This window comes from Zootoca vivipara, chromosome 4 (assembly GCF_963506605.1).
Source record: "Zootoca vivipara chromosome 4, rZooViv1.1, whole genome shotgun sequence".
Lineage (NCBI taxonomy): Eukaryota > Metazoa > Chordata > Lepidosauria > Squamata > Lacertidae > Zootoca > Zootoca vivipara.
Genome location: NC_083279.1, coordinates 27,984,897 through 28,008,463, shown reverse-complemented (window position 1 = coordinate 28,008,463; position 23,567 = coordinate 27,984,897). Strand labels below are relative to the sequence as shown.

The 23,567-nt window shown below is 42.9% G+C and overlaps 1 protein-coding gene across 1 annotated transcript; it reads left to right on the top strand.

Moving 5' to 3' along the window:
* Positions 1-2,900: 2,900 nt before the first annotated feature.
* Positions 2,901-20,927, top strand: IL18RAP (interleukin 18 receptor accessory protein). The gene is given in 11 exon segments (XM_035116818.2): positions 2,901-3,204; positions 3,955-4,225; positions 5,997-6,168; positions 7,536-7,713; positions 8,526-8,594; positions 10,242-10,356; positions 11,550-11,707; positions 12,066-12,206; positions 18,606-18,776; positions 19,950-20,356; positions 20,359-20,927. Coding segments are annotated over 11 exon segments (1,854 nt in total). The 5' UTR covers positions 2,901-3,140; the 3' UTR covers positions 20,467-20,927.
* Positions 20,928-23,567: the final 2,640 nt, after the last annotated feature.

The window sequence follows — 23,567 nt, the reverse complement described above, 5'->3', positions numbered from 1 at the left end:
GCTCGACAGTGAAACATTTCCTTGCAATATATGAAGAGCAATTACTTACCTTAGTATTTTGTACCACCCCGCCAAAGTAATAAACATTGTCTTTCTCAGCAATCCCAAAGGCAACATTGCATCCGTGGTTATTTTCCCATATTATATGGTGAGAGCCAATTGATAGCAGAACCCAGAAAATCCAATGGCTAAACCAAACTCAGAACCCGGAACTTCCAGGTTTATAGATGGTGCTCTTAATAACCACACCAAACTTGTACATATTATGGGAACAATGGTTCACCTTGCTCAGTAGTTTCATTTATTTATTTTTAAAAAAACAAATTTTATTTGGTTTTTAAATAAATAAAAATACAACTGCCTAGACTGAACGCTTTGCATAAGCCCCTACTTTTACTTAAACCTGTCTCTGGGGTTTTCGACAAAAGCTTTTCACAGTCCTAACTGGAGATGCCAGGGATCGAACTTGGGAACAGGCACCTAGCCTCCTATCAGCTGCAATGCTATGCTTACAGGGAGGGAGAGGGTTGAAGCAAGAGCCACTGCTGCTCCTGCCTTGCATTGACCTTCCAACCACCACACCCTTCCTCCCAACTCTGCCAGTAAAGCCCAGTGATGTAGCCAAGGGCAGGTCAGATATGTGGCAATACACTTCCTTGCCAGCTTTCTTTTTTTTTTTTTTAATTATATTTTTTATTAAACATTTTATCAACACACATACAGAACACAAATACAAAAAGTAAACATCAAAATACAGAAATACAAAAATACAAAAATACAACAAAAAAAAATATATCATCTCTAATCCATTTTAATATTCATTGTCCTCTGGCTTCCCCAATTCCCTACTATCTGATTTTCTTTTTTATAAACTTCTGTAGCAGTTTCTAAATCATCCTTCTTACCCATCATATAGTCTCTTTAACACTTCAAAAATTTCATCTTTATATCATCTATCATATTTTCTCCCTTTCAATCTTCTATTATTTCCCTATTGCCTTAACTTCTTTATTTTCCTGGATGTTCAAAATCTAGTTTTCAAATTCATACCCTATGTATATTTTAAATTTCTTCCAATCTTTTAAAACTTTGTCATTTGTTTGGTCCCGGAGTCTTCCTGTCAATTCTGCCAATTCCATATAATCCATCATTTTCATTTGCCATTCCTGCCTCGAAGGCAGTTCCTCTTTTTTCCAATATTGTGCTATTAAGATCCTAGCGGCTGTGGTGGCATACATAAACAAATTAACATCGTCCTTGGGGATTTCTTCCCCAATTATTCCAAGCAAAAAGGCTTCCGGTTTTTTCAAAAATGTGTTTTTAAACATCTTTTTCAACTCATTATAAATCATTTCCCAGAAGCCTTTTATCTTAGGGCATGTCCACCACATATGGTAGAATGAGCCAACATCCTGCTTACATTTCCAACATTTATTGTCGCTTTTGTGATACATTTTAGCCAGCTTGACCGGCGTCAAATACCATCTATACATCATTTTCATCAAATTTTCCTTCAACACAGTACAAGCCGTAAATTTCATACCCTTCTTCCACAATTTTCCCCTCCTTGCCAGCTTTCTTTGTTGGGACCTGAAGAACAGCTAGCTGCTCTATCCCTGAGCTCAGGCACTATAGGTGGTTCTACAACAATGTTCTTCAAGGTTTACTCTGGAGAACCCTGAGATTTCTTGGAAGCTTATCGGTAATGGCTGATGTTTCCTTGAAAGGCAGACCGCCCAACAGCCACTGATGCCCACCTTCTCCTGTAAAGTGCAGCTACCCCCCCGGGGGGGGGATTTCAGTGACTCCTGGGCTTGAGCAAAAACAGCAGCCCTACTTTGGGACATTCTAGATATTTTTCAAGGTGGCCAGAATTGGTGAATTGCTGGGAGGTGTGGCTCCTTACCTTGCCTTTCGAAAACAAAAATCTCTAGAGGTTTTTGCAAAATAGAAAGCAGCTTCTGGGAAGGAGGACTCATGTGCGGGAGCCAAGGCTGAGAGCCAGAGATTCTGCTTAGCTGAGCAGGTCCAACCTGATATGATGGGGAGGTTATAGAACTAAGCTGCTGCAGATATAATACTTTCTTTACAGAAGAGGTGCAGAACCTACGGCCCTCCAAATGTTCCTGCCCTGCAACTCCATCACCCTCCGATGGGAGCAGGGCCATCTTAAGCTCATTGGGCACCCTGGTGCAGGGATCCCTCGGGCGCCCCCCACCCCCACTCTTAAAAAATAAATAAATCTCGACCTCCAGCTCTTCCCCTCCATTTTTTTTAAAAGGAAAGCTCTTCCCTTCCCTGGAGGCGCTTGCCGTCTCCCCCGCGCTGGAAGGCCTCGGGGATCCGCCTCGGCTGAGCGGAGAGCCACAGGGTCGGGAAGGGAAGAGCGCGGCCTGCGGAGAGGCCCAGCATCCCGGCCACTCCATAGTTTTAAGAGAGGGGAAAGGACAGCCCTTTCCCCTCATGGCTCTCCCCCCCCATGGAGCCAGCAGGGACAGCCCCACTCCTGCAGTCCGGCAGCGGAGGCCATGGGCGCCACGGAGCCAGCGGAGAGAGCCCCAGATTGTGCGAAGGCATCCGAGCCTTCCCGCCAACAGGGATGACCCTGGCGCTGCGTTTCATTGGTAGAGCTGCTGCCATGTGGCGTCGGCTCTACCAATGAAACGCAGCGCCAGGGTGAGGGTCCTAGAGCCCCTGCTCCGCTCGCTTATCTCCCTGCTCTCCCCTGAGCGGCGCGGCTGGCGGAAGGAAAAGGGAGGCCGCCACGCATCTCTCCCACTTGCTGGGGCGCCCCTCAGAGCCCCCAGAGCGCCCCGGCACCCTGCACCACTAGAGTCAATGGGCGAGACGGCCCTGGATGGGAGTTGAAATCCAATAATATCTGTTAGACCTCAGGGTTCCTACCCCCTGACTTTCCCACTACAAAGCCCTTTCCCATTGGCTATAAAATACTCTGCTTGCCTGGACTATCTTTCCACCTAGCAGCTGTCTGGAATGAGTTAGTTTCAAGGAGAGCTGGCCACTTATTGTTTTGTTTTGTTATGTTTTATGGCTATAGAAAATAATCCCAGGGAAATACATCAGGCTATCTCTGCCACAAAGGTTCATTGCCAAATGAAGAAACGCAGTGGTAGAAAGCAATGCTAATACTCTGTTATCTTTTTCTGACATTAATGGAAAGAGCAGAAGCCAGAGGTTTTAGAGGTAAGACACCGTGTTATACTCTTCCTTAACATGCATTAAATGCTTTTTTTATAAAGGTGATACAGCCCTCTCAGCCCACATTTTCATAGAATCATAGAGCTGGGAGGGTCCCCAAGGGTCGTCTAGTCCAACCCCCTGCAATGCTTACAGACCATTGCATGTTTTATGCCTGCATTGAAAAGTTTGAAAACTGTCATCTTTGCAGTGACAGGTTTTGATATGGTACCCGATTTCTGCATGGGGAGGCCTTCAAGTAAATGACAACTCAATGTATTTTCTTTGACATACAGAATTCTACAATTAGCAGTGGCAGTAGCACAGCTTCTGTATTTTCCCCCTAAAGCCCCTTTTCACAGGAGCAGGAAGTCTGTTGGTTGCCTCCACAATTCTGCATCCTTCACATTGCCTAGGTACCAGTGGAGAATATTCAGATAAAATTCTGCAAAGTTTTCTAAAGGGACGAGAAGAATTAAAATCTCAGGGAACTTACAGGACACCCCCCACTATTTACTGGTGGGATTCGATCACTTCTTGTCCAATTTAGGCTGCACAGTTAAAGCTGATTTGGAGCTGTTACGAAACAAACCCAGAATAGTTTCTCTTTTTTGTGATAAGTGATGGGAAAAAGAAGGAAAATACTTGCTGCAGCATCATTTAATCTCCCCACAGTCAAATGCTTGAACAGGTTGTCTGGAAGTGACCCAAGAATGGAACTTTTACCTGATTGCACAGATCTCTTTATCTTTTCAGAATGTCTTCGCAAACAACCTGATGTGAAGTACCGGGCCATTAGTGGCCAGGCATTTGTTGTGTCATGTGACGTACCACCAGAGAACTCTGCCTCAATTTTTAACTTTTCTCGTCTTCATGAAAGCCAGCTTCAGTGGATCTGGCGATCAAGAGATGGGGGAGACCCAGTGCTTGTCAGAAAAGAAACCACCAACCCCAGACTGCAGGGAAATGCCCTTTGGTTTAATCCAATAACAGTTCAACATTCTGGAACATATGTCTGCAAGAATAGGTCAGTTGCCATGACACATCTCAGTCGGACCTTTTGTGGATGTGTGCACTACTGTTTTGAGAATTCTACGGAGTGCTTATTTTCTTCATCATTATTACTATTTATTTCTTAATTACATTCAGTGTGGTCCACCCAGTTAAACACTTTTAAGTCTCATTTGTTAAAGGGGAAGAAATGTAAGCATCAACTTCATGTTTGGAAAAAAAGAGAGAGAATTAATTGTGCTTAATGAAGCCGGATCATTCATTTTAAAAGGCTTATATCTCATCTTTGTGCTTTCAGGAGCCTCTCAGGGTATTATGTTATTAAGTACTGTACAAAAAAAATATGAACTCTGTCCACTTAAACACATTCCAAATCAAATAGCACTTGACTTTGTTGTTTATATCTTGATACATTCTCTGGACAAGTTCTATTAAAAAAACCACCATTGTTATTTAAAACAACATTTTACAAATGTTCACTATTCAGACTTTTTTTTTAAACCTAAATGTTACATATCACCTTAGTACCTTATTATCTCATCGTGACAAAATACGTTAATAGTATCCTTGAAATGATAGGTATAGGTAAAGCGACCCCTGACCGTTAGGTCCAGTCCTGACCAACTCTGGGGTTGTGGCGCTCATCTCGCTTTATTGGCCGAGGAAGCAGGCGTACAGCTGGCGAACCAGAAGCAGCGCATGGAAACGCTGTTTACCTTCCCGCCAGAACAGTACCTATTCATCTACTTGCACTTTGAGGTGCTTTCGAACTGCTAGGTTGGCAGGAGCAGGGACCGAGCAATGGGAGCTCACCCCGTCGCGGGGATTCGAACCACCAACCTTCTGATCGGCAAGCCCTAGGCTCTGTGGTTTAACCCACAGTGCCACCCGTGTCCTGGACAAATTATGTTAATAGTATCTTTGAAATGATAGTTAGTGCTAAATTGATAGGCTAGGATCCAACGATGTCTTGTCCCAGTTGGAAAGGCAATTCCACTCACACAAAGGAGTTTTTGTGATTCCTGCCAACTTCATCTCCATTTTGCTCTTCTCTGCACCATAACCCACACCATCCCCAAGGCTTTCCTTATTCTCAGGATCTAGCATTTTTAGTGTGTGTGTGTGTGTGTGTGTGTGTGTGTACTGGAAGTAGCAGTGTGGAGAAGGGACAGGAATCACTTACGGATCTTAGAATGCATTGCCACATGGTGACTAAAGCAGCTTTTCCCCAGCCTGGCACACTCGATGTAATGCTCTTTCTACCCTTGAAATAAATTGACCCTTTGGAACTCACTGCCCGTTGACCTTAGGCAATCATTTTCAGCACCTGCCAAAAAGATTTTTTTGTTTGAGCAAGCCTACCCAGACATGTAAATTTATTACATATATTAACATGTACTTTTATTTTTTAATGTATGTTTTTAAACTGCTGATTTTATTTTGAAAATTGTTGGGCTAACTTGTTTTTTAACGTTGGATGTTATCAGTCATTTTAATGTATATTTTTGGTAAACTTTGTAGAGGTTTAGTGGCATGTAAATAAATAACTACTGCTCCCACCAGTCCTAGCCAGCAAGGCTATGCTGACTATGGCTAATGGGAGTTGAAGTCCAAACCATATGGAAGGCATCAGACTGGGGAAGCCTGATTGATTGAATATATCTAGTCCAATATATATCAATAAATTGATATATCAGTATCAATATATCTAGTCCAGTTTGTATCACTTTTCACAATCTAGGTTTCTCTTTATGATTTTACATGTGTTTTCTTTTCGTGTCACACAGGAAAAGCAAGTGTGCCAGTATTTTCATAGATGTTCAAACAAGGAAGATGGCCAATTGTTCAGGTAGTAGCGTGAGTAACTTGAACCTACTTGTTCTCAGAAAAGGATCTATTCCTTGTCCAGGAAAAAGCTGTTACAGTGATTTTCAGCCGTCAGAAGTTAACTGGTACAAGGTAAGGGCGCCACTATCTTTAGAGCACTTTGTTTTATCAATCTGAGTCACACTTACTTGCGACAAACATACTTGTGGTGAGTGTGGGTGAGGGAAAGTTGCTCTCTGGTACTGTAATGGGTTAAAACTATTTCCACATACAGTTATTTAATAAATGAATCACTCTGTTGCCTGGATTAGTATCTTGGTAAATGATGACATGTTGAGAGAGCACAGGTATAATAAACTTGAAAAGACATAGCCAAGGGCGTTTGGTGAAGTGTGGATGTCAAAATTCACCGGAGTCATTTTTGTAAATATTTTTTAAAGCCTATTTCAATTTTGTAATGGTTTGCTTTATAGATCTTGCTCCAAAGTTAATGTGCTGTTAAAAGACCTTTGAGTCACAGGCTACACATGAAATTTGGCACTATAGATCTGTATGGTTTTTTCAAGTCAATATTTGAGGTGGCTACCCTGTCCTCACGATTCCCATTCTATGTCACTTTTGAACCCATGCACAACCCCTCAAAATGCTCTGTTTGAAACCCTGTGGCAGGGAAGAGAACATGGGAAGGGATTTGAAGTCAAGAAATGGTGGGCAGACTGAATGGCTTTCCAACAAGTTTCCTTTCCATCTGGGTTGTTTACACTTGCAAAATGCATGGTAGCCCTTATGACAGGACTAGGGCTGTGTTGTTCAACCATGTATCCTCAGTCATGCTTGGACTACAGGTCCCACCACCCTTGACAATTGGCTAGGCTGCTAGGGAGAAGGGGAGATTAATTTCAACAGCTTCTGGAGATCCAAAGCTGAAGATTACTGGACATGGGGAGGGAATGTAAAGTTACTCTTGAAACATCACCCCCATGACCAGATGTTTAGACTGGTTCAGGAATGGTGGGAGAGGGAGTGAGATGGGTTTGTGAAGGGAGGGAGCAACACTGAAACAGGAAAAGAAGAATCTCCCTGCATCCCGGATGGGGAACATCTAGCTTTCCAGGCATTGTTGAATTCCAACTACCATCAGACACAGAGCTGATGTGAGTTGCAGTCCAGGGACATCTGAAGGGCTGCAGGTTCTCCAATCCTGCTCTTCATCCTCAAACTCATTTAGCTGTGCCTCTTTTATTTTCCTGAGCCATTCCCCCCCCCCCCCGAGATGTAGGAGAAAGAGATGGAGCTATACCAACAAGAGGAAGAGGGGTGCTTCTGTCTCTCACATTGATTCTCCTAGCCATTTTAAAAATTATGGAAGATAAAGGGAGGGGGTTGGTAACTTGGAGGAAGGAGGAGTATAGATCAGCTCAATAGATTCAGCCTATGTCAGCTGCCAATTCCTGTTTTACAGGACATTGCAATGTTTGCTTGTTTCTCTCGCTCCTTAGAATGGATTAAAAGTGAGACTTCAAAAGGATAAAAGACCACACCTGAGATTTGAGGATGATAGTATAGTATTATATCATGTCTACGATGCAGATAATGGTACTTATGTATGTGATTATACACTGACTGACAACAATACCCAGTGGACAATGAGAACAGTAGTAAACGTAACTATCATTGGTAAGTCACTTTGTTGTTGTTGTTGTTTAGTTGTGTCTGACTCTTCGTGACCCCATGGACCATAGCACGCCAGGCACTCCTGTCTTCCACTGCCAAGTCACTTTACATCCAGCTTAATAAATGGTTCTGATCTAATGCTTTATATTCTGGCACTTGTATTATATTACATTGTCTCCTATGATTTCCATTTGGTCTCTTCCATTTATATCTTTAAAGGGAAAAAACTAATATCTATAAATGCTATTTGTGTAGGTTGACTGAACCTGTCATATCAGACTACTGTAAATACAAGATTACATTAAATAATTTTCCTGGGAAGTAACAATGTGCTTTGTATGTATTCTACAATATACTGCATCATAAAAAAATTCCTAAATCCTTATTAATGCAATACCTTTAATTTGGCCAACTAAAAGGTTACAAAATAGTTCGCAAGTCCTAATAAAGGCTTTGGATTCCCCCCTCCCCTTAAAAGCTGACACAGCTGCCTTTGCTGTTTAGGATATATAGAGCTTTAAAAATACGATGTGTATGCTAATGAATCACCCTGTGACCTATGTATTTGATTTTAAGTTGCTTCCAGGAGCCATAGAAAGCTTCTTTGAGTCTCCATGGAAATAACATGACATGCCTAATTGCACAGTATATCCATTTATGGCTATTTGATGCCCTTCTCTCTCTCCACAAACAAAAAAGTATTGCCTGCGATTTAGCCATTGATTTTATCACATCATGTTTAATCTGGTTATTAATTCTACATGCAAAAGGCTCATTGGAAATTCCCTAATAGACCCCTTTTTTTCATATTGTAGCACAAGACACTCTCAATCGCCCAGAGGTTCTGGATCCCAGTGGTGTGAGAATCCTTGAAGTAGAACTTGGTAAGCTGACTACGTTCTTAATTTGTTTTGTAATGTTGGCAATAGGTAAAGGGATCCCTGACCATTAGGTCCAGTTGCGGACGACTCTGGGGTTGCGGCGCTCATCTCGCTTTACTGGCCGAGGGAGCCGGCGTACAGCTTCCGGGTCATGTGGCCAGCATGACTAAGCCGCTTCTGGCAAACCAGAGCAGCGCACGGAAACAATAATCCAGTGCTATTATTAGTGCTATCTTTCTAGAAAAAGAGGTGCTGGAACTCACAAGGAACACCTCCCTCGTTGTTTTAGACTAGCAAAGGCGCCCACCTGAGAGGTGCTGGAACTGAGTTCTGGTGAGTTCAGGATGAAAAAGAAGTTCTGATGATTATTATATCAAATATTATTATATATGACTACTATGGAGCTCATGTTCTGCTTATGGGTTCCTCCTAAGCATTTGGTTAGCTCAGGCCTGGCATAGCGATTGGACAAAGTGAGGCATCCATCCCTCCAGCACGTCAAAGGCAAAAACCATGATGCCATCTTCCCATTTTTTCTCACGCGAGGAAGCTGATGCTTTGTGTGGATGGGTAGGGAGTTAGATAAAGCCTCTGGGCTCCATTTCCAAAAGGTGAAAAAGGATGAAGTTGAAGCAACTCTCCTGGTGAGGCAGAGCTGCAATGCTAGCTTCTCAGGAGGCATTTTGTTCCTACTTATTGGGGTGGGGTAGGGGAGGGTTTGCAGTAACAGGCACATTGGCACACCAATGGGAGCACCAGATTGTCTCCATGGCAATGTTTCTCCAGCCTCTCCCCTCTACCTCCCGATAAGTGGCAGGGACACACCTTCCAGTGAGTTAGGGGACTTTTCTTGCATGCAAAGACAGGCTCTGGCGGATTGAGTAGATGAAACGAATATTAGGCCCAATGGTCAAAAAGGCGGTTTCTGCATGCACTATAGAGGGGCAAATGGGGCTTGTAAAAAAACTGAGAAGGTAGCCCATTTAGAAGAAGGATAACTCTGATCCTAAACCCCTGGAGGAGAAAAGGCTAAGGTATAAACCAGGCATCCCCAAACTGTGGCCCTCCAGATGTTTTGGCCTACAACTCCCATGATCCCTAGCTAACAGGACCAGTGGTCGGGGAAGATGGGAATTGTAGTCCAAAACATCTGGAGGGCCGAAGTTTGGGGATGCCTGGTATAAACCCTACACAAATCCATAGTGGAGTCCCTAAGACGGTTGGATGGTGTCTTGTATGCCTCCTTCCAGCAACCCCTGCAGCCAAGCTGGTGCCAAACATATCACTCTGCTTTCCTTTGGACCACATCAGCAAGGCTAAGAGGGGGTCTTGTTGTTTGAGCAGCCCAGGACCGCCATACACACTGGCTAGGTTTGTGCCTTGGGAAGGTCATTTTGGTGCTGCTAGCGCAGTGGTTTGACTTCACCCCAGAGGCGTACTCCATCCACTGGACAGATGGCCAACAACAACCAACAATATCGCCCTTCACCCGTAGATCTCAGGGCGGTTCACAACATAAAAATACAGGAGAAAACACAAAATGCACAATAATCAACGACAACACAAACCAATAGCCCACATCCCCATGCTTCTACTTCAGATCTAAAAAATGTGCGTCCATACCGATTTTTACGTGTGGTTTTTCCTCAGGGCAACCGCTTGAGCTCAAATGCCGAGCGCAGTTTGGTTTTGAACTAAATGCTTCCTCTTTGATTCAGTGGTACAGAGAAACCGGTGAAAGGAAGCAACTGCTAAAGCAAAAATGGTATGTAAATTGGATACATGTATTTGTAGAATGTAAGCAGCTAGCAAAAGAACAGTAGAGCCAAAACAGTATTCTTGTTTAGTTTCATACTATAGTTCCCTTCAGCCTATGCCAGCATGGCCAACGATAGAGAATGATAGTTTGGGGAAATCTGTTGTAGCACGTGATCAAAATGCTAATATAACTGGAAGAGGATTAGTGAAGGTTCTTCCATGTTTTCCTCTCCTCCCGTACACAGATGGGATTTCTCTCTTTCCATGTGACTCCAACCTTGGTCTTGGTAGTAGTTCCATAACTGTGAATCTTTAAGTCCTCTTTTTGGGAAAAGGATACAGGGAAGAGGATACAGTAAACTGAATGGGAAGCATAATGCAGTCCAAGCTTTGGCTGGAGATCAGCAGTAATGTTTAAGGCAGCAGAATGTTTAAGGATATGAATTCCCTGGGAAGAGGGGTTGTTGTTAAAGCACTCTAGGATTTGTAGCTGTGTGAGAGGATTGTCTCCTAACAATTCCCAGTGCCCTTAACAAATTACAGGTCTACAGTTCCCAGGATTCTTTGAGGGTAAGCCATGATCTTTCTCTGGGTGGCCTCACCAAATGAGGTCCATAGAGTGGCTACTGAAGAGGTAGCCTTTTCAGTGTTGGTAGCCTGGTTATGGAATACCTTCCCCAGAGAGGCTTTCCTGGAGCCGATGTTATGGTTCTTTTTCATACCAAATGAAGACCTTTAAAGAAAAATATTCTGAAGAATTTTCAATGTTTCAAAGTACTTTTTAGATTTGCTGTCCTGGCCTATTTACCATTGCTGGTATTAGATTCTATTTTTTATCTTGCGTTTTTGTATTTGATGACACTATTGTGGTTGTGATTATATAGCTAGTAAGAGTAAATAAATGGAAGCAACAAATGGATATTTTCAATCTAAAGAGTGTGTTCATGGGCTATGGCTCCTACAGGGGTTCGTTGGCCAGGCTCCAGGGGAGACGTTGTAATCCTGTGTTTCCGTGAGGTTGCTAGTTATGCAACTGCCCTGATTTTTGCAATTTGGGTCATCATCATTGCCTTTATAGAAATCAGAGCCATCACCTCCATGCTATATGAAAACAAATATGAGTTTGGTGGCACCATGGACTACTGTAAGTCTTTGAGAATGAATGCTACAAGTGGCTGACGAAAGCATTATTCTATTTAGGGTCAATCCAAAGGAACTAGAGGGCAGCTGCTTTGATCTTGCTTTCAACCTGACCAATTTAACTGAAGAGGATTTAAGCAGCCAATTCGTCTGCCTGGCTCAAAACTCCATTGGGAACACCACGGGGGTGTTCAGATTTAAGAAGAGAACAGAAAGAGGTAAACTGGCAAACCACCTAGCTTGCGGTGTTCTTTTATTTTTTATTTATTTTACAAGTTACATTTGGGATAATATCCCAGGTATGCTCCTGGGCCTTGATTAAAATTGCCTTTCCGTTTCCTGATCGTCAGAGAGGTTCTTTAAATTGTGACAGCTCTGAGATTCTAAACCTGAAAAGGATGGTATCATTTTAATTTTATTTTTTTTATTTTACCTGGGAAAGCCATTTGGCATCTCGGTCTTCACATGCCCTACTCCAGCCTCTCTTGATCTTCTTACAAACAAAATTTAAGAAGAGAACAAACCAAACCCCACCAAAAATAAACAAATGCTTCTCTTATTTTTGCTTCCTTCTAGCTCTTCACTTCCTGCTCACTTTGTGCTGTTCCATGACAACTGTATTCCTAATCTTTTTGGGAAGTATGGTGGTTTACCGGCACTGGATTGAAATAGTGCTGTTATATCGGAATTATGTGGCCAAAGATGAAACTGTCAGCAGTAAGAGCTTGCGTTCTACTTTTCTTACCTTGGCAATTATCTTTTCGGCGAACGGTCTCTTCTCTGTTTATTTATGACACATGTACCCCGTGTTTGCTCCAGGAAACGCACGGTGGTGTACGAGGTTCCCTTATTTCCTCACAGCAACCCTGTGAGGTAGGTAAGATGGAGAGGTTAGTGACCGGGACAAGATCGCCAGTAGCAGTTTGTGCTGCTCACCTGGCTTCCCAGAGCCAAGAGGTAGAGGGTTGAGGCATCAGGGAAATGCACATGATATGGGAATAGTGACAGGACTGCAGGATGAGCTCTGCTGCTGCCTGCTTCCTCACTTCTCTCACTCTAAGCATCCAACAGTGGTGCTTGGCTTTGGGAAACAAGGTGCACACAGGTGGCGCTGTGGTCTAAACCACTGAGCCTCTTGGGCTTGCTGATCAGAAGGTTGGCGGTTCAAATCCCCGCAACGGTGGTGAGCTTCCATTGATCTGTCCCAGCTCCTGCCAACCTAGCAGTTCAAAAGCAGGCCAGTGAGTGCAAGTAGATAAATAGGTACCTACCGCTGGGACAGGAAGGTAAACAGCGTTTCCGTGTGCTCTGGTTTCCGTCACGGTGTCACGTTGCGCCGGAAGCGGTTTAGTCATGCTGGCCACCATAGCTGCCAAGTTCCGGCCTGAGAAATAAGGGACTGGACCGGAAGTAGCAGACCGGAAGTAGCGCTGCCGCCATTTTGGAACTGGGCGGAGCATTCTCAGAAGCTACTTTTGATGCTGCTCTGCCCTGTTCCAAAATGGCCACCGCACCAGAAGTCACGCTGCAGCCATTTTGGAACTGGGCAAAGCAGCATCAAAAGTCGCTTCTGAGCATGCTCCGCCCAGTTCCAAAATGGCAGCTGTGCCAGAATAAACCGGGAAAAAACAAAAAAATCCATTTTTTCGGCTGGGGACAGCTGGAAAAACGGGGGTTTCCCGGGGAATACGGGAGACTTGGCAGCTATGCTGGCCACATGACCCAGAAAGCTGTCTGTGGACAAACGCCGGCTCCCTCGGCCTGAAAGCAAGATGAGCGCTGCAACCCCATAGAGGCCTTTGACTGGACTTAACCATCCAGGGGTCCTTTACCTTTTTACCTTTAACATAAAACCTCATATGCTGTGAGTTAAAAATAAATAAAAAATAAATGCAGATTTGGGAAGGGATGATTTAGAACGGAGACATTAAAAGCATAGGGTAAAAGGTGAACTCAGCTGGATAAAGCAAAAAACTTTGTGGACAGCAGGATCTAGAATCATTAGAGTGAAAGCAGAATGTTGGGGTGAACAATTATGGATTGAGAAAAAGCTACAGTTTTGTACACAGCACCCAGGGCCAGGTCACTTATTCTGGCAGGTGAGGTAGAAAAATCCACATATGCCAAAACAACAATGAATTAAATACTATTAATTTTCTGCTCTTCTATGACGCCCTAATTCAACTGCCTGATGTGATGATCTCACTCTGCCTAATTGTAGGGACCCTGAGAGGTCATGTAAAATTACTAGATAAGTTTGATTAGCTGTGCACTAATGCAAGGTTTGAGAGGATGTGTACAGCAGAGTGTTGAGTGGGCGGGACACAATTTGTGGGTTTGTACCATGGATTTAACTCTTGGCCTCTGCTTTTGTGCTTACTTTCTTAGAAATCACTCTGCATTTATTTATGACATTTCCTGAATATATAATTGTAAACGACATTATGTGCACAGTTGAAGAACTGGGCAATTATAAATTATGGAGTGCATGCTCTGGGGGGATTTTGAAAAATACTACATGTTAAGGTCACGCAATTGGGGACTCGGTGATAATACCTTTGCTGTCACCTCATAGCTCATCATTTGGAAGTGGCAGGGAGGAAAGAAAGGGAAAGTCCTCAGAAAGAGTTGTGTTTCAGTATGAATCAGGCAGCATGACCTCTCAAGGAATACTGCTCAAGGCGGACTCCTAATTTTGTACGGTGTGGGTGGAGACATACCAGAATGATGAGCAAGATCTTGTTAGTATAGAAAGGCCTGTTTAGCCCAGCATAAAGAAAGCTGAGTGAAGAGACAATTAAGCTCAAGGACAAGGCAGGTGAAAAAACAAAACCTCATGAAATAAAATGAGGTCAAAAAGCTGGAAGATTTGTAAAACAAAAAAACCTGAAATTCTGAAGAAGAAAGAACAGTTGTGAAACTGTTTTATTTTAAATACAGTTGTACCTTGGTTTTCAAAAGCCTTGGGAGTCTAACATTTTGGCTCCCGAATGATCGAAAACCAGAAGTGATTGTTCCGGTTTTCAGATGTTCCTTGGAACCTGAACATCTGGCGCAGCTTCTGATTGGCTGCAGGAGCTTCCTGCAGCCAATCAGAAGCCGTGCCTTGGTTTCTGAACATTTTGGAATTCGAACGGATTTCTGGAACTGATTCCGTTCGACTTCCAAGGTACCACTGTATTTTGCTCTGCCTTCCTGGTTATGTTTAGTCTAGTCCGGAGAAGCTAAGATGAAGAGCAGACATAGCCATCTTCAGATACTGTGTGTGGAGAAGGCTGTCCTGCAGAAGATGGAACAAATCTGTTGTCATTGCTTGAAATATACTTGGAGTCGAGTGTTGATTTCATGCTCTTTATTTCAGCTCATGGCAAACAGGGAGTGAGTCTTCCCAAAAACCTCTGGCTATATTTACATTATTTACACAATGGGTCCCGCGTGATTGGCTGATTTAACTCCCCTCCTGGAGCCGGATTGGGCAGCTCCTAAAGACCAATCAGGATGCTGCCTTCTAGGATTCTACTTGCCTATTGTTCTAGGATCCAAGCTCAGTACATAACATTGCTCCAAAGGTGGGACCAGAACTAAGGGGTGGGTGCTGAAAAGAAGCCGATTGTGGTTAAATGTTAGGAGACACTTCTGATGGCATTGGAAAGTGATGAGCTGTCCTTTGCTGTAGGTATTTAAGCAGAAGCTGGATGGGCAGGAATGCTGTAGTTTCATCCTGCATTGTAGATGCATGTATGGATACAAGGACCTGTCGGTTTAAGTTTTCTCAGGTTCTCATTTTTCCAATCTTAAACCCAGTTCCCCACATCTTGGCATCAATTTGTCAAATTTCTCCCCCGAATCCTCATGGAAATTATTTAGCATTTTAGTGCCAATTTCTTTTAGTAAACACATTTTTGTATGCAGTTTTGACTAATGTATGCATTGCTGCTAGCAATTTCCCCTAATCTAAAGAATCCCATTTTCACTGATGTATTAATTTTAATGCATACTTTCTCATAATATATGTATTTTCTGGTTGGAGAACTGCACCACTAAATTCAAATAAGTGTGAATTTCAGAGGGAGGCTGTGTTTCAGTCCTTATGTTGTTTTGGATAAGTGCAAACTTGATAGGTTCATCTTTAAATGTGGACTGAATTGATTTTTCTCACCCATTCCTAATCGGGGCTTGGACCATATGACTGCCTCGCTCACTTACTTCTCCAAAATTCTTGCATAGGCAGCTTGTATTTATGAAAGATATTGAAGATACTTTAAAGTATCTAAAAATACTCTCTGGAAGACTAGAAAGGTCACTTGCTAGTGCCCCAGATTATGTACAAAAGGGGTGGGTTCAAAGGGATTTCGAGAGACAACATGTTCTACTTAAGGTTGCAAGGCACATTATTAAAATAGAAATCGTTTCCGTTTGGGGCACAGCATAGTTTCCAGAAAATAGGTCATGACCTATGAAGAAGATACTATGTGTGTGGTATGTACATGTTCTGGAATATTGTGGTTGACCGCAGTTTACCAGAATGTGTGCACCATATGTACACACACACACGTGTGTCTGCACATGGGGTTCACTCAGTTGTCTACAAGAGAGTGACTTTCATGTGAGAATTTGTTAACAGGTGAAAGTTACCTCAGTTTCTTGGCCCCAGCAAAGGTACCTTTGTAGTGTAAGAAACCGGCAGTTAACACTCTGTTGTCTTGTAGTGGCCTCTGCTGGTCAGATTAAGAACCAACTATTGTTTGGCGTTTTTAAGGATTAATTTCTGAAAGATGAAGATGCCGTACCCCTGATTTTACTGGGACACCCCAGAATCCTGGCTTCTGATTGGATCCCAAAATGTCCCATCTTTTGGCCCTGCACTCCTGCGCGAGCCAAAAGACACAGTTTGCCCAGGGGCCTTTCACAAGCCAGGCAAGGAGTGAGCGCATCATTTTGAGAACAGCAGTGGCAATTTTTGTACTTTTGTGCGGCAGACGGACAGCCGTCTCTCCTTGCATGCATATGAAGGGAGAAGAGGGTGATATTTTTACCCTCGGTGTGGCTCTTCACGCTATGCCTAGCAGGGTAGCGGGTGCTTTACTCTCTTCTTTATCCTATTTAATAATATCAGCTTCACTGTTACACTTTGGAGTCCTGTACTTCTAACAAAAAACGTCTTTATACACACATCACTGTGTTCCATGATTCCCTGTCATGGACAAAAGAATAGCCTATGGGATCTGCTCCATTAGGGTAAATGAGGCATTGCCCCACCAGCCTCAACCTGCCCTCTGCCTTCCTCCCATCTTTCTTTCTTGTTTCTTGTTTCTTGTTTCTTTTTCTTTTTCATATATCCTTTATTGAAAAAGGGAAAGTACAAGATTGCAAGTGTCCAGATAAGACATGATAAACAGGAAGAAACAAGAAATAGTACCCATGTAGAAAACAAAACAGAACAGCAGCAGCAACAACAATGATATATATCAGGATGCATGAAATAGCATATGAGATGCTCTTATTTTGTTACATTGAGCTGCTCAAGGTTTATTGGCAACTGTGTAACAAATATTTGCATGAAAATTGGCAAGTAATTTTAAAACGTAATTTATTCATTAAATTCATTTGCCACCTGCCAACAACAGGGCAGCGTACGCCAATCAAAGCAATGCATGCAATGAAACCATACAAATATATTGATTAAAAAAAATACTCCGCTTTTACAAAAAACAAAAACAAACCCATATTTAATATTCAAAATGTCCAAGAGCAGAGATCTGGACTGTGCTGAGAAAATACTGGCACCAGCCTTCAGGTGGGACATGGGGGAACAGAGAATGCCATCTGTCTTATAAACAATCCAGGGAGGAGCATCAGCTTCCTCCTCCTCCTCCTCCTCCTCCTCCTCCCCCTCCTCCTCCTCCTCCTCCTCCTCCTCCTCTGTCCCAGGGATGCCCTTCTAGAACTTGGCCAAGAAGAGATGGAGAACAAAAATAGGACCAGTTGGCTCTGCCTTGTCATTGGCTCTGCCTCTGCCTACCATGGACCTTTGTGCCCTAAGAGTTCCAATGGAGATCAGCCACCACAAGCTTTATCAGGATATAATACAACCCTGAGTATTAGATATCCAAAGGGAGAAACTTTGTTGAAAAAACAGAAGAGGAAGAGAGGAGAGCAAAGGGGGGAAAAGGCATTGAAAAGCCTGGCCATGGGCGAACAAAGACATCGTGACATTCGGGGCGACAAACCGCTATGTACAGCGCATATGCAGTGTCGCTACATACAGTGCATGCGCTGTACGTAGCGACACCGCATATGCGCTGTACATAGCGGTTTTTCTGCCACCGCTGTTCCAGCACTGTGCAGGCGGTCCCGAGATCCTCTGCTCGTGGCTGCAGCCGCGAACGGAGGATCCTGCACATGCAGCTGTGGCGGCGCAATGGCTGCTCACGTTGCCTTGAGCCCCGCAGGGTGCCTTCTTGTCACACACCCCCAGACATGGCACCCGGGGTGCACCGCCCCCCCCCCACCGCCCCCTGTTGTGACACCAATATACTAAGAATCCCTGGGGTGGATCTAGAAACATAAAAAAGGCAATTCAGTTAAATGTGTTGTAAACTTCATACAGGGGAATCCCGTTGGCAAAAGATGGCACTCTACAATGCCATCTGGTGTCACAGTGTTATAACGCAAATAAAGCACTTTATCTTGATGAATGTCCCTGCTCTGTTCAATATGGAATAACTAGCTGTTTTGGCAAGGCATATTTGCACCTAAGGTACAGTTTGCCCAGAATACCAGAGATGGTGGTTTGACTCAAAGAGGTTATGGCTGAAAGTGAGATTTGAAAGTGAGATGTGCCTGCTAAGAAACGAGGGGGGAATTTTAATTTGCCTTTCACTTTTTAACATTTTCCATTGCACTTTCAGTAGTATTTTTTACCATCTCTACGGCTGGTCTCCTTTAAGTGGAAAAATGGGGGGGGGGATTCAGCAAAGACTCCTCTTCCATCGTCACACCCCACTATTTCAGAAAAAATGTTGTTGCCTCCCGTCTTTTCTCACATCTCATCTTTCTTTAAAGGATGTTTGCTTCTTCGCTGCTTCATTTAACTTTGTCCTTTTAAATTTTTAGATGGCAAGGAATTTGATGCATTTGTGTCCTGTGCAAAACCAGATCTCCCTGAAGCATATCACACGCTACTCGATGAGGAAACGTTTGCCTTGGAGATTCTCCCTCAAGTTTTAGAAAACAAATATGAATATAAGCTATGCCTCACTGAACGGGACATCCTTCCAGGAGGAGGTAACATCTCACATAACTGCGTAATAATAAAACCAACTCGTCAAACACTTACTGTATATTTTTGTTAGGAAACTTTATCTGCCCCTAATGTCCACATGTAGATTTGCATATACAGCAAAACTGGCATCCCTTCACCTCTCACTTTCTGTTCTGCTCGCTTCACTATGCCATAGTTGTGGCGCCCTACAGCGCCCCCTAGGCTTGACGCCCAGTGCAGCAGAAACCACTTGCACTGCCCTAAAATCTGCCAGTGTTCCTGTCCTGCTTTGGGGAGGGTGATTTTCAATGAGAAAATAGGACAAGGAAGCAGCCACTGAATTTGTGCCTCAGGTTACAATCCTATACTTTTATTTACCTGGAAGTGAGCCTCATTAAACTCAGTGAGATTTACCTTTTTAATTTTTTTTTTGTAAATAGCTTTGAGGGTTGTGTGTGTGTGTGTGTGTGTGTGTGTGTGTAAACAACAACAACAACCAGGTATATAATTTTTACAAAATAAGATAACTAATACTTCTAACTCACAGACATGCTTATTCTTAGTTCCTATGGGATGGAACAAATGGTTTGCAAGCACAATTCCTCATAGCTGCCAAGTTTTCGCTTTTCTCGCGAGGAAGCCTATTCAGCATAAGGGGAAATCCCTGTAAAAAAGGGATAACTTGGCAGCTATGACAATTCCTCCCTCTTCCTAAAAAAGTTGTGAAACATTTTATTTCATGCTTTAAGAAAGCAAAACAAGGCTGGGTTTGGGAGACGAATTGCAGGTTTTCAGCTTGGAAGGGGTTTTCTTTTTTCTCCTTCTCAAGGCTCAAAGACTCCAGCTGGTTCTGGGCCATGGTGGGTTTGGAAAAGAAACCCTTATTCTGCCCCTTACACAACCCTTAGAAACAGCTTTTGTGATGGATTGGAGTGTGGTATATGTGGCTAGAATGTCAGTCGGAAGTAGGACTGGAATGAGGAATGGAACTCTTCAACATTCCCTTGCCCATCAGGTTTAAAGCACATTCGAGCCAGTAACCATAAAGGCACCTTCCAGTTTCTGCCATTCTTCACCACAGATGCTTTTCATCATCCTTGCATTCACCACTCTGTGCCAGGGTATAAGAATATCTGCAGGGAGGCAGCGTGTTTTGTATAATAAGTTGGTAAGAATATTTTTGTCCCTTTTCCCAGCATACACCGATGACATTGTAAACGCTATCAAGAAGAGCAGACGGGCAATTGTGGTGTTAAGCCCAAGCTATGTCAACGGCCCGGCCCTCTTTGAGCTCGAAACAGCCGTCAACACTGTGCTGGAAGACAAGGCAATAAAACTCATCCTAATTCAGTTCAAGTCTTTCCAGCAGCCACAGTCGTTACCTCACAATGTGAAGATAGCTCTCAGGGTTTTGCCCAGGGTTACCTGGAAAACATCTACCTCTCCCACTGTGGATAAGCAATTCTGGAGGAAACTGCTGCGTCACATGCCAGCGAAACATCCCAATGGAGCGGAAGACAAGTGGCGTCGGTTTCCCCCCCTTTGGTTATTGGGCACGGATAAGAAAAATGCCACTGCAGGGAGGACAAATTGGACAAAAAAATGGAGGAAGATTTGGGAAAGAACTTCCCTAAACTGAAGACTTGTCAGGAGAGGGGCTGTAGCTCAGTTTTAGAGAACATGTATCAAATACAGAACCTTCCTAAGCCTTAAAAGGACGTTGGGCTGTGGAGCTGAGAGAAACCTTGACCTGAAACCACAGAGAGCCATTGGCGGTTTGAACAGACTTTGTGGCCCAATGGTCAAACATCATATGTTAAAGTGTGGTTGTCATTCACTCATAAATGGAAATATCCTTATAGAAGTCAGTATTTTGTAGTAGTAAAAGGTGCTGAGTGCAGTTGAGCTATGCCATGCTTTCATAACACAACTATTTATTGATAATTATTACATGCATCGGGGGTAATGCCCACCTGCTGGAATAAACTTTGGACAAATAAGTGTTTTTGTACCGTCTCCGTTACTGGAATGAGATTGTGGTTCCCAACTTACAGGCTGTGTTCAACTTACTCCCTAATAAAAGTGTATTCATTGGTAAGTCTCAATGGCAGAAATGTGACTTCAGTAGTTTCAAGATAGTGGTTTGTATAATCTCCAGTTATATCCGTGCTTAGTCAGAGGCTAAATATGATATGTGTAACACCTTATTGTGGGCACCTTTCCATTGTTGGCAAATTCAACACCACATTGTGCCCTGGCACCCTTGGCATTTGGTTTCATGGAAAGGACTAGAATTTTGAGTAAAGACCTTTGAACATGCCCTACTTTCTCTAGGACTCATCTACACTTTCCTTTGTCCCACAGTTTCTTCCATTTGGTCTGTGACTTCTAAGCATGCATCCAATAGGTTTTTTTCCTTTTCTCCCACATCTTTCCCCAAGAAGACTCTCTGTTTACTGGAAAAAAACAAAACAAAACAACCAATTGGCTTTCTCAATACCATTTTCCAGAATGACCCCAATTACCAAGGTAAAGTGGGATCAGAGGCCTGTTCTCCTAAATTCATCCCCAGACTTCAGTATATGTGTAAAATGGGAATTTAGTATAGAAACGTGACATGCAGCAAAACATGGCTGTACATTCTCATGCCCTAGGCGTTCCATCACCATTCTCTCATTTTTCTTTCTCAACTTGCATTCTTTGAGAAATCCAACATTAAATTGCCTATAAGCTCCCTCAATATATTTGCAAGCACAAAAAAACCCCAATTGGCCTATTTTTAAAAAATTATTGAGATATTTTTTATTGCAAAACATTTACATAAGAGATCAAAGAAAAGAAGAAGAAGAATTGGGACAAACAGAGAAAAAGGTCAAGACCACAATAACAACACTAGACCTTAACTAACAACACATCAACTAACATCACACACTCTTTTGACTTACGATTCACCTCTTTGTGCTTTCAGCGTGTTCTTAGCCTATACACACTTCCTGTTGTATCTATTACATATCTGAAATTATCTACATTTATCACTTTCTTTTTAATCTTCAAGATTCAATCTAGACCTGTCAGAAGATTTACATTTCCACAATATTGTTTTAAATATTCTTTAAATATTGTCCACTCTTTACACACTTTCTGGTTTGAGCTTCCTCTTATTCTCCCAGTCATTTTCACAAGTTCTAAGTATTCTATCATCTTCGCCTGCCAGTCAAGCTTTGTAGGAATTGATTCACCCTTCCAGTTTTTTGCTACTAGAATTCTAGCCGCCATGGATGTGTACAGTACATAAATATATTTCTAAAGTTTTTTGGAATTTCAGTGGACATGATGCCTAGCGGAAAGGCTTCTGGTTTGTTTTGTTTTTCTGGAAGGAGAATTTAAGAATCTTTTTAAGTTTGTTATATATTATATCCCAAAATTCTCATATCATCACACAGTCCCACCACATGTGCATTAGGGTACCCTCCCCTTCTTTACATCTCCAACAAATATTTGATTTATATATATATATACATTTTGGCCAATTTGGCCAGGGTCAGGTACCATCCATAAAACATTTTCATCACATTTTCTTTCAAATTATAACATACGGTGAACTTGGTATCTTCTTTCCATATATATATCCCAATTGGCCTTGCTCTGATTCAGCAGTAAGCACCAAGTTTTTCCAGGCAAAGCAGTGGGACAAAAGAAAAACCGCCCCGAGCCTAGAAGTCATGAATGAAACAGAGGTATGGATGGGGTATGGGAGGTTCAGTGCCTAGTCCTGCAAGTCACACATCTTTGTTTTAACCAATGCTGTCTATCCCAATTTTTGCTTCCCTTTCTCTTCTCTCGATGAGTGGTGGCACATTTTATGAACAGCCCACAGTACAGAGAAGACATGATTATAAGCAAGGAAATGCAATAGGAGCAGTTGGAAAATGGGATGTGCTGTAAGGTTTCCTGAAATTAAGTTGACCATGCAAATTTACAGGGTGTTTTCACATAAGATAAATTCTCCCATGTTGTGAATATTGCTTTCTTGCAGGAAATTTCATTGACCCTGGTATGCATGGTCACGTAGCGAAGCGTTGAACACATGGTGTTATGTGTATACTGTGGAAATCTTTGCTTAGTCCTTTTCAGAAACCATCATTGAACTGATGAATGCACATGAGAGGAATTCACTCTGCACATTCAAATATGCTCACTCTCAATTCAAATATGACAATTGTGTCCAGGTTTCATCATTATCCCACCTTTCTTCTAGGGAGCACAATCCCTCACCTGCAGTTTTTTTTGTTTGTTTTTTTAAAAAAACACCTTGTGAAGTAGGTCAATCAGAGAGATATAGTGACTGGTCTAAGGACAGCTATTGGGATTCATAGTTGAGTCAGGACTTGAATGTCAATATCCTAGGTCCTAATCATGACACTGGATATTTAGAGTTATTTCACAGGTATGAAAGTAAGAGAATGATCACGAAGATGTTGTTTCCACTCAGGGCCGGCTCTAGGTAGACCCCCGGTGGCGCGGTGTGCCAGGGCACTGGGCCGGTAGGCAGGGCACCGCGCGGCAAAACAGCACGAAAACCATGCTGCACCCTGCGAGGGCGAAGGCACCGGAGCGATCTCCGCCCCTCAGCACCAGGGCGTGCGACCTGCTCGAGACTGCCCTGTTTCCACTGTGTCACTGCGTGGTTAAACCTCAGCTCTGGGTCTGAGACTCATCAGTGCAGTAAAGCTAATATGACAGCAGATAACTGTGCGTCAGTAGAGACACTGCAATATTGATTTCCGTACCTGGCTAGTTGCTACAGGTAACCT